This window comes from Panthera tigris, chromosome C1 (assembly GCF_018350195.1).
Source record: "Panthera tigris isolate Pti1 chromosome C1, P.tigris_Pti1_mat1.1, whole genome shotgun sequence".
Lineage (NCBI taxonomy): Eukaryota > Metazoa > Chordata > Mammalia > Carnivora > Felidae > Panthera > Panthera tigris.
In genome coordinates, this window is record NC_056667.1 from 159765686 (window position 1) to 159776875 (window position 11190).

At 39.1% G+C, this 11190-nt stretch overlaps 1 protein-coding gene across 1 annotated transcript in view; it reads left to right on the plus strand.

Moving 5' to 3' along the window:
* The window catches only part of PDK1 (pyruvate dehydrogenase kinase 1), a 33237-nt gene extending 22425 nt beyond the window's left edge, over positions 1-10812 (plus strand). The window contains exons 9-11 of the mRNA XM_042994710.1: positions 1228-1338; positions 5357-5470; positions 8192-10812. Of these exons, the coding sequence (XP_042850644.1) occupies positions 1228-1338; positions 5357-5470; positions 8192-8332 (366 nt within the window). The 3' untranslated portion in view covers positions 8333-10812. The remainder of the gene's footprint in view (positions 1-1227; positions 1339-5356; positions 5471-8191) is intronic.
* The last annotated feature ends 378 nt before the right edge of the window (positions 10813-11190 follow it).

Consider the following 11190-nt stretch of genomic DNA (forward strand, 5'->3'; position numbering starts at 1 on the left):
ATACTGTAAAGATATTTAAAGATCATATAAAAACTCAACTATAATCCGTCCAGCCTATTGACTTTTTTTTTTTAATAACGTGCTTTTAAACTTATTTGTGACCAAGTCTTTACTTTTATTTTTTTTACTTTTTTTAAGTATCTCTGCACCCAGCATGGGGCTCCAACTCACGACCCTGAGATCAAGAGTCAGGATGCTTTACCAACTAAGCCAGCCAGACATCCCTAGCCTAGTGACTTTTTAACCATTCAGTGCTATCTATCTGTCTGTCTATCTATTCATTTGTTCATTCATTCATATACACACATATGTTAAAGCAGATTTGTTTATGACAACTGTATAATGTCATAGATAGTAAAATCAATTTAGATTTTGTGACAAAAGAAAATAACTGTAATAGATGAGAATGTAAACTATAAATAGGAAATAAGACCATATTAACTATGAAGGAAACAGAATGAAATAGTCTGTAAATAAATTACTAAATTCCACCTACCGTATGATTTGAGTTGAGAAATGACATTAGAACAATATAAAGACCAGTGTACTTTAAAAACTCACCAGAAAGCTGTCTGGGGTTCTGTGCAGCTGAACAATGTCTTGTGGACCTCTTTCATGCCAGTATATACAGTTCAACATTATATGTAATGGCTCAATAGTATTCTATTTTAGAATGTGCATTAGTTTACTTAAATAGTCCTCCATTAAGATTGTAATCCACTTAGCGGAGCCTTCGATAGCTCAGTTGGTAGAGCGGAGGACTGTAGATTGTAATCCACTTTTAGCTATTCTACATAGTGCTGTGATGGATATCCTCATACATACTTTGCATACTTCTAGGGAAAGCACTGTTGGGTCAAAGTGTACATGCATTTTGAATCTGATTGTCAAACCACCCACCAGAAAGGATTAACAAATTTATTGTTACATCCAAGATAGACTTAGTTTATGCCCCATTCTGTTCCCACTGTACTGTTTGTGTGTGACTTGAGTAAATATACAGAGCCACAGCATTGACTCTGTATTGTGATGCAGTTTGTTATGTGTTAGAATTGTCCATACTGGAGGAGTTGTATGAAGTCTACCAGTGAGGAAACTGCTTACACTTGTAACTTGGATTGCATGGTACTTGTTTTTGAAAAGCAGTATTCTCCAGCCAGCAGTTGTGTGTTGGTGTTTTGCTGTTTATGGGACTTGGTCATAGGGCATGATCCTTTCTCACCGTAGATGAGTGACCGAGGAGGTGGTGTTCCTTTGAGGAAAATTGACAGACTCTTCAACTACATGTACTCAACTGCACCCCGGCCTCGTGTTGAGACATCTCGAGCAGTGCCCCTGGTATGTGATCAAGAAATAGTGAAGTACAAAAAAGAAAAAGAAAAGAAAGAATGAAGTGTGTTTTTGTGAATTGCCAAAAAAATAAATAAGTACCAAATAAATTACCAAATAAATCAGGTAAGCACTTGTGTAGGGTACCCCTAAGGAAGAAAGGAAGCTAATAGAAAAACACTTTCCTCTAAATTTAAACAGCCTTTGGCTGGTTTCTTCTTTTGATTGAAAAGAGCACAAGACATGGGGCGCCTGGGTGGTTTGGTCAGTTGAGCGTCTGACTTCGGCTCAGGTCATGATCTCACAGTTCGTGAGTTGGAGCCCAACGTCAGGCTTGTGCTGACAGCTCAGAGCCTGGAGACTGCTTCGGATTCTGTGTCTCCCTCTCTCTGTCTGCCCCTCCCCTGCTCACTCTGTGTCTCTTTCTCTCAAAAGTAAATTTTAAAACATTAAAAAATTTTTTTAATTTTTTATTTATTAAAAAAAATTTTTTTAATGTTTATTTATTATTGAGAGACAGAGAGAGACAGAGCATGAACATGGGAGGGGCAGAGAGAGGAGGAGACAGAATCCAAAGCAGGCTTCAGGCTCTGAGCTGTCAGCACAAGCCCAACATGGGGCTCGAACTCACAAACCGCAAGATCATGACCTGAGCTGATTGGACGCTCAGCCAACTGAGCCACCCAGGTGCCCCAAAAAAAATGTTTTTAAAAGAAAAGAGCATGGGGCGCCTGGGTGGCGCAGTCGGTTAAGCGTCCGACTTCAGCCAGGTCACGATCTCGCGGTCTGTGAGTTCGAGCCCCGCGTCAGGCTCTGGGCTGATGGCTCGGAGCCTGGAGCCTGTTTCCGATTCTGTGTCTCCCTCTCTCTCTGCCCCTCCCCCGTTCATGCTCTGTCTCTCTCTGTCCCAAAATAAATAAAAAAACGTTGAAAAAAAAAATTTAAAAGAAAAGAGCACAAGACAAAGTATTGTTTTACAGTTCTCGTTGCCTCACTTGATAGTGATGTGTCAGTAGTGTTCATGTGGTTAACCATGTTTTGATACACCATCTCTAACGTGAAGACTAAATTACGGTTTTACTAGCATTTGGCCAACACTGATTTAATCTTCAGTGTTGGTTTCTTTTTCCTCAAGTACTGATAATTAGAAAGAACTCATATTCTAGACTCAGAAAAAAGACTAGAGTGCTGATCATCTAATCACCAGCCTGGAAAAGGCTCAAATTATTTTTGTTGTGATGGTGGTTTTTATTGATCTCAGCTACCTATTTTCAGATATAATGTGATCAGCTTTTGAACTGGTTCCATCCTTGTCCTCTAACCCCTAGAAAAGCACTTTGCCAAATCTCTGACCTGTAACTCTGGAAGAGCTGTTCTTCTGGGCTTTAAAACTTCTCTGACATATGCATTGGGGTTATGCAGTAACATGATGACATACAGTACCAGATGGGTCTATTTTAGGTTCTTTCTAAGAAGTTCCTAGAAGGACTTTATTCTAACAGTTTTACTTGTTACACAGCACAGATTCTGTCATTATAACTGTAATATAGTTCATGTTCTTACCATACTTTTAAAATGATTACTCCAGGGATGTGCTTCTCAAATTGAGATACATGTGCATCCATGTGCCAACAGGCAGACATGGTCAAATAATAAACAGGAGCATCTTCTTAGATTCTTAGCTATACCGCTTCGTAATAACTATTGTAGAATTTTTATGAAGAGTGGCATAGAATACCAGTCCAGACTCTGGATCAAAACTGTCTGATTCCCTTCCCCACTCCACTCTATCCTGGCTGTATAGCTTTGAGAAAATTATTGAACTTTTAATGCTGTAGTTTTCCTAACTTTAAAAATCAAGTTGTTGTGAGGATTGAGTTAATATACGTAGAATTACTTTTTATGGTGCCTGGCACGTAGTAAATGCCGTATAAGTGTTTGTTATTTAGGATGCAACACTTACGTGAATTTTTAAGAAAACAAGAGGTATGGCATGGCACAGGCTTCTCTGTACATCGACACAGACTTACCAAGGCTAAGACCACCATTAGGCTCTTACAGAGCTTCCCTCCTCGTGTCACAGCCACTTTGTAAGTAGACCCAGTAAGCCAGCACTGGGACAGCTGGAGAAGTGCTGCTTGACATCCACGGGTGTGACCATCTCGTCTGCCTGGTTACTGAGTGCTTCCTCCATGTGGACACCTCCTGGTGGGCATCTGCATGGACAGAATATCTTCACAGTGGAAGCCTGTTCAGAGACAACCATCCACATTTCTCTCTTCTAGACCTTCTTCTCATTAGTTACCCAGTTTTGTTCTAAGTCCCTGACCGGCCAGCCAGCTTCCTTGCCACTGCCTGTGAGTCCCTGTAGTTGCAGAACTCCCAGCTCTGCCCGCTGGTAGGATTCACTTCACGCCCACCTTTCAGGCCTGCCTCTGAGAAGGGTCGTAGCGAAAGGGCAGTCCACTTTGGCTGGTGCTGGCAAACATGTAGGTTGTGGGTGCACCAGGCCCATGGTGTTCTCTTTCCCTGTTAACTGTTTATGGGGGAAGCCCTGTGAGTCCCTGTGTGTGGTTGAGGTAGAGGCAGGTGATCAAGTAGATCAGGTACCACGGGATCCTGAGCCACATGGCTTGTGCAGTTTCCTAGAGGCTATTTCTGGGACCATTTAATGCATCAGTCAGGGTCCCAACCAAGGAATGAAATAGCTCATTCAAATTATAATGCAAGGAAGGCATATTGACAAACAAATTACAGAGCTACGGGCATGGGTAGTATAGGGATCCAGGGCTGGCAGCATAGAGCTGTTCCCACCCTGAATCAAAGGGAGAAGGAGAAGTTGGCAGAACCCAGAAGAAGAGATAGTAACAGAGCAGCTGCTTACACTCAGTGGTCCAGCCCCAAGGGAAGCAACTCAACAGGAAGGAAGCAGAGGAATAAATATCCTGACTTGACTCCCCCTGAACTCCTACAGACTTCCCCATTGGCTGGACCCACTGGAAGCAGAGGGCAGGGGGATCCACTGATATAATCCTCCCAGGGCAAGAAGTAATGTGGAGAATGGGTTGTTGATTTGGAGGGATAAACAGAAACTCTGGTTGGAAAAGTCAAGTAATAAATGGTAGAGGTAGGTAAAGCCAGAGCCTGCATTTGTTAATAGCATTCTGATTCCCGAATCCACATAAACTCTTAACTGAAGTGTTAACATGGAATATCATCGAACATCTGACTTGGTGATAAAAACTGTTTTTACATTTGTCCAAATGTTTTGCTTTGCATTAAAGAATCTGTAGGATTTATTCAGGTAAAGAAGGCCATTCCAGATACTGGGAACAGGATGAACAAAGACACAGAAGTGAAAACTAACATTTGTTTGAGGAACTTAAGAGCAGGAGATTTGGTTCAGCTGGACTGGAAGGTGGGAGGCAGAGACCTGGTCTGATCAGGTCTTGAAAGCTCTTTTTAGAAGCTTGAATTTTATCTCAAGGCAGTGGGTTGGGGATGGCGGGTGGGTAGGGCGTGGTGTTAGCGGTGATGTGCTTTGTAGGTTTTTAAGCAGGGAAGTGACTTGTCAGTGAGTAGGAAAGTGGACCTATTATTGATCTATCCAGGTTCAGAACACAGGCTGGAAATTCATGGTATGAAGTCAAAAGATGTATGTATCTCTGAGGCTGCAACAAAGCTTTTTCTACTCTTGCTCCTAAGAGAAAGAACATGTTTTATGTGATATTGCCGAAAGCAATACTGGGATACTGTAGAGCATGGCAGCGAAGAAAAGCAATGTGCTGTTCTAGATCTACAGGAGTCATTCTACAGAAAAAAGAATGAGTTTTAAATGACCAGCGGGGAGTCATCTAATGTAGTACCCAACTAGGCTTCCGTCTGATCAGTATTAGTAGTTAGGTATTAATGATCTCTTACATGCAGGCTCTGATAGCCATGGGATACTCAGAAGCATTTATTTTAACTAGAAAAGTATTTTACTGTGTGGCTTTCTGAATAGAATTTCATTTTTCTCATCAAACAGGCTGGTTTTGGTTATGGATTGCCCATATCACGTCTTTATGCCCAGTACTTCCAAGGAGACCTAAAGCTATATTCTCTAGAGGGTTATGGGACAGATGCAGTTATCTACATTAAGGTAATAACATAGTCTTTTCGATTTAATAATACTTCTTTTGGTTATGAGAAAAGATGCCAATATGTAGCTTTAATGAAATTTTCTTTAACCTCATTGCTATTAAAATATAAGAATGTGGTTTTTATGTAGGATCTCATCTATATTCACAAATGATCTCTTTGACTATGGGAAAAGACACACTCTAATCTGAAATGATCAGGACTATGGTTGTTAGAAAAAAAGTCAGGTTGAAGTGGGGAATCATATACCACATCATGCTAGTCAGAGTGGCTAAAATGAACAAATCAGGAGACTATAGATGCTGGAGAGGATATGGAGAAACGAGAACCCTCTTGCACTGTTGGTGGGAATGCAAACTGATGCAGCCATTCTGGAAAACAGTGTGGAGGTTCCTCAAAAAATTAAAAATAGATCTACCCTATGACCCAGCAACAGCACTGCTAGGAATTTACCCAAGGGATACAGGAGTGCTGATGCATAGAGGCACTTGTACCCCAATGTTTATAGCAGCACTCTCAACAATAACCAAATTATGGAAACAGCCTAAATGTCCATCAGCTGATGAATGGATAAAGAAATTGTGGTTTATATACACAATGGAGTACTACATGGCAATGAGAAAGAACGAAATATGGCCCTTTGTAGCAACATGGATGGAACTGGAGAGTGTTATGCTAAGTGAAATAAGTCATACAGAGAAAGACAGATACCATATGTTTTCACTCTTATGTGGATCCTGAGAAACTTAACAGAAGGCCATGGGGGAGGGGAAGGGGAAAAAAAAAAGTTAGAGAGGGAGAGAGCCAAACCATAAGAGACTCTTAAAAACTGAGAATAAACTGAGGGTTGATGGGGGGTGGGAGGGAGGGGAGAGTGGGTAATGGGCATTGAGGAGGGCACCTGTTGGGATGAGCGCTGGGTGTTGTATGGAAATCAATTTGACAATAAATTTCATATTAAAAAAATGAAGTGGGGAATCATAAAAAGTTATATATCATAGAAGTTTAATTTTAATATAAAACACATGAATGGACATTGATCCACCAATCTTTTTTTGATGTACTGCCATGGTCTTTTCTTTGAATAGGAGTCTGCAGATTCAAGTTTCAGTAGTCTTTCTTGCAGAAGCTATACTTATAATGCATTGTTTTGATTTCTTTAAACAAAGAAACAATCAAGTGCATAATCCTTTCTTATTTATATGTAGTCCCTTACAGATGTCTTCTGACTCGGATTTGATGGCAATTTTTATGTGACTTTCCTTCATAAGTCTTTCCAAAGCATTCATCTTAGTTTTCAAAGAACCTGCCCCCACCCTTGTTTTTCATTTTGTTTAAGCAGTACTTGTTTAGTACTTGATTACATTATGTAATTACAATGATAGAAGTGCCTAACAGATTTGGGAACAAGACAGGTGATTCTTGGTAAGCATATAGCTCACCTTGTGGGAACACAAGCAGTTAGCCTACTGGCCTGTGATGTTCCATGTGTTTATGCAAAGATCAGCATATTTTACAGGGTTAGAGTACTGAGCCCCATCAGCCCACTGGTACCTCATAGAGTGACTCAAGTTTCTTGGTCTGGCCACTAGATGGCACCTATTTTATAGGAAATGCTGAAGACTGTATATTGGAAAAACTAAATTTATCTGAAAAGGTTAAATTCTTCCAAGATAATAATTTTTTTTTAAACCAGCTCAATTGTGAGTAACTTTAAAAGGGCGACATGAAGGTAACATTTTTATTAGCAAATGTAACATTTTTGATCTAGCCTACAGAAGAATAAGGGGTTCTGGCAGTTCTGGCATATTTAAAGAGAATATATAGGTGAAAGGTTTTTAATTCCACTTTGGAAAAAAATAGAAGACAGGAATCTTATAAAATCATTAAAATCAGTGTCAAAGACCTTCCTTACCATTATCGGAAAGAGATTTCCTGTTTAATATTTGCTGCATCTTAATACCTGTGGCTTAACGTTGAATTCCTGCTAAAATATCTTAACTTGAAGAAGATCAGGAAAAACATAGTCTATCTCAGATTCCACTGATTTACAGGAAACTGAAATAGAACAGTGAATTAATGGTGATGGTATGTTGGAAACATGGAATTATGCACAATGCAGAAATCCCATATGCCATAACAAATTGGTGGCTTTAATGGTAGGAGAAGAAACACAGGATCAAACCCAAGGCCAAGAATTTTTCAAGCAAAAGCCAAGATGCCTTAGACATAGTTTTGTATTTATCGAGAATCTTTTTAGGATGGCTGCTGAAAAAAATAGTATTTCTTCTAACAAATAATTGAAATAGAGTTCATTAAATGATTGTATAATTATATGTTAAGGTACATATGTCAATTTTTATGCTTTTACACTTAACTGATTTTTTCAGTTAACCAAGGTCTCGGTCGTGTTTTTATAAGAGGCATCTCCTTTCCCTGTGTAAAATTTCAATCCAGCAGCTTCCAGGCTGGCTGGACAATTACTGCAAACAAAACAGTAAAGCAATATGCACACCCAGCAGCGCAATAGACTTAGTAAATAACGCGTTTCAAATATGTACACTGTTTCATAATGTACGTACATGCTGTTAATGATTAGTAAAATACGAATCCAATAAAGTACTGTTTAATTCGTAATGACCTTTTTGCCATTGTATATTTTCTCAAATAGTGGATTCTAAAAAAAAAGCGCCAGACTTTTAAGTCTTGCTCTTTCTTTCAGGCTCTGTCAACAGACTCGATAGAAAGACTCCCGGTGTATAACAAAGCTGCCTGGAAGCACTACAACACCAACCACGAGGCTGATGACTGGTGCGTCCCTAGCAGAGAACCAAAAGACATGACAACATTTCGCAGTGCCTAGATCCGTTCGGGACACCTGGAAAATCCAAATGTGGCTTCTGTATTAAATTTGGAAGGGATGATGTTCAGAACCACATTATACCAAATACGTCATGTGTTATTTTCAGAATTAACTATTTGGGTAGAATAGATGGAAAGTGAATTCCATTTATGTCTGTCAAGGCTACTAAAGGATGAAATCGTACCTATTTTACACTTATATTTTCACAGTTAATTGAGCATATTTTTAAACACCTGTAGTTTTGGTCAACTTTTCTCTTTATGGTAGACTTCAGAAGCACGGAAGTCTTTGGGTTTCTACGGAAAGCTGTGTGTGTGTGTGTGTGTGTGTGTGTGTGTGTGTGTGTGTGTTTCAAAGAACTTTTCGTTCATGTCTGCTAGAAACATTTTCTTCATAATACTGATTAGCTAGTTAGCCATCCTTCTGTTTTTTGGAGTTGTGCCATCCTTCATTAGTGTGTAATGACAGCTGTAATAAGACAGTCTTCAGATGTACTGACTCTAAGTGAAGCAGAAAACAGTTGCCATGTTAGTGAAGCAGCAGCCACCTTTCAGCCTCTACCTGCACTGTCTTCACTCTGAAGGTGATTTATCATTTTTTAGTTTCATTGCAAGGGATTGTAATAAGTTCCCTGTGAAGCTAAGCCAAGATTGTAGGCAGTCTCCCCTGAATGTGCTTCTTGTGATTAATGCAGGGGGAAATTTTTATACTAAAAACAAACTAGCAGCTGCTGAAATTCTAGAAAAGAAATTGAGGGCAAAGCAGTGAGTCCCCAAAATTGAACTATAGATTATCGAGATTATCTGGGGGAACTTTTGAGACAGAGGAGCTTTTCTGGGTTCTACTCCAGACATACAGAATCAGACTGTCTGTGGCTAGAGCCCAGGAATCTCAATCTTTAAAACGCTTCCCAGATGAGTCTGATGCCTCGCCCAGTTAGGAAACCACTCTTTTAAAGTGAGTGACCATACCACATTTCCTAAAGTAACAGAGATCTTTAGGTTTTGATTCTCACTTACTGAAAGGTCAGACTTCTAGACTCCAGGAAAAGACCAGCACTCTCAGGCCTGGTGCAATTAAAAGCATAATTAAAAGCTGGAGACAAATTGACTGTGTGAGAACAGTCAAGTAACCAAAGGATCAGAACCATAAATGGACAAGTATTGACAAAGAACATATATTTTATAAGAAATGTTTAGATTCTGTTGTCAGGAAAACTTCAGCTAGGGCTTAGTAACAATTCTTTGCATTCATATGGTAATTTGCAGTTTACCAGTACTTTGGTATATTACGATAACTCTGTTGGGCCTTAAAACAGTTACAGAGCTGGTGGTATCATCCTTGATTGGAGACTCAGGGTGGTCCAAAGTTGCACAGAATGGGAGGCAGGGCCTGAGCTCTACCCGCTGATCACTGTCAGCCGCCAAGTCTGGAAGACCATGAAGTTAGAGGACCTTGTGAGTCATACCTCATCATTTAAGGTGACAGGGAAATATAGTGAAAATAAATTTAAGGTAAGATCTTAAATGTTTAAAGAACAGCTTTACTACTTAAACGTGGGGAACTTACATTGGGTCAAAACACCTCACTTTCAAAAGGATTAAATTAGTTTAACAATTCTATGCACATTTGTAAACTGGAAGGGATGTAATAGGGCAGTTAGTCCGGGATCCTCACTTGAGAGGTGATAGTCCTGAGACTTGGGGTGTGTGGTTTGCCCAGGGGTTCTTAGCTAATTCGACCAAATGTTGGAAAAAGAGATCTTTTACCTAATCTATTGTTCCTTAATTATGGATTTTGTGAAAAGTAATAGGATATGCTAGTGGATGATTTATATTAGTTAACAGTGTTATAACTTTTTAGCTTTAAATTACACCTTTTTTGTAATGATGAAATATTTTAGAATTCTTTGAATCAAAATACTCTTTCCTAAAGAAGACATTTGTACAACTGACATAAACTTGATGTTTTACTTACAAAACACTTTCTCTCCCCCCACCCAAAATTAAAGGAAAAGTGAAATGTTTTCCTTTAGCTTCTTTTTAAGGTATAACAACTTTTTTACCTTGTTATGTGGTAATGGACAAAAGATTACATACAAAAATATTTGGGGGGTAGCATTCGCCTCGATGGTTTCAAATCATTGTGCTCCTTGAAAAGTTTTTAGATTCTTAGGCTGTTTCGTCCACCAGCATTTAATGTGATGCCACGTAGCTATAAAAATATACTGAAGGATAAGCAGTGGATACTAAGTGATTTTTATAATCTGGGCATTTAATGAATGTGCCAGCATTTTTTAGGAAGAATCGCAAAAATATCCTCCCTATACTTAAATTACTGGCTGGCTTTAGATGTCTTCATACTTAATAGTGATCACTTCCTTGCACTGAAGTTTTTACATGAAGATGTTTAAGTGGAAGTCTACCATATTATTTTATAAAATGTTTTGTGTGTGACAATAAACTGAAAACATGAATTAACTCTTATTTTGAAAATTAATTGGGTCAATTTAGGTTTTCAAAATGTACTTTTTTTTTTTGTCTTTTCTCTTTTTTTTTTCCCAATATATGAAATTTATTGTCAAATTGGTTTCCATACAACACCCAGTGCTCATCCCAAAAGGTGCCCTCCTCAATACCCATCCCCCACCCCCCTCCCTCCCACCCCCCATCAACCCTCAGTTTGTTCTCAGTTTTTAACAGTCTCTTATGCTTTGTAAAATATACTTTTTAAATTAGAATCTCTTCCATCATCAGGTGTTGACGTTCTATAAGCGTTCAAAATGTGGCTAGGTGGCTTACACCCAAGTCTCACTATCTTCAGTAGAGGAGATTTTTGGAACTTGATCTCCAATGTGT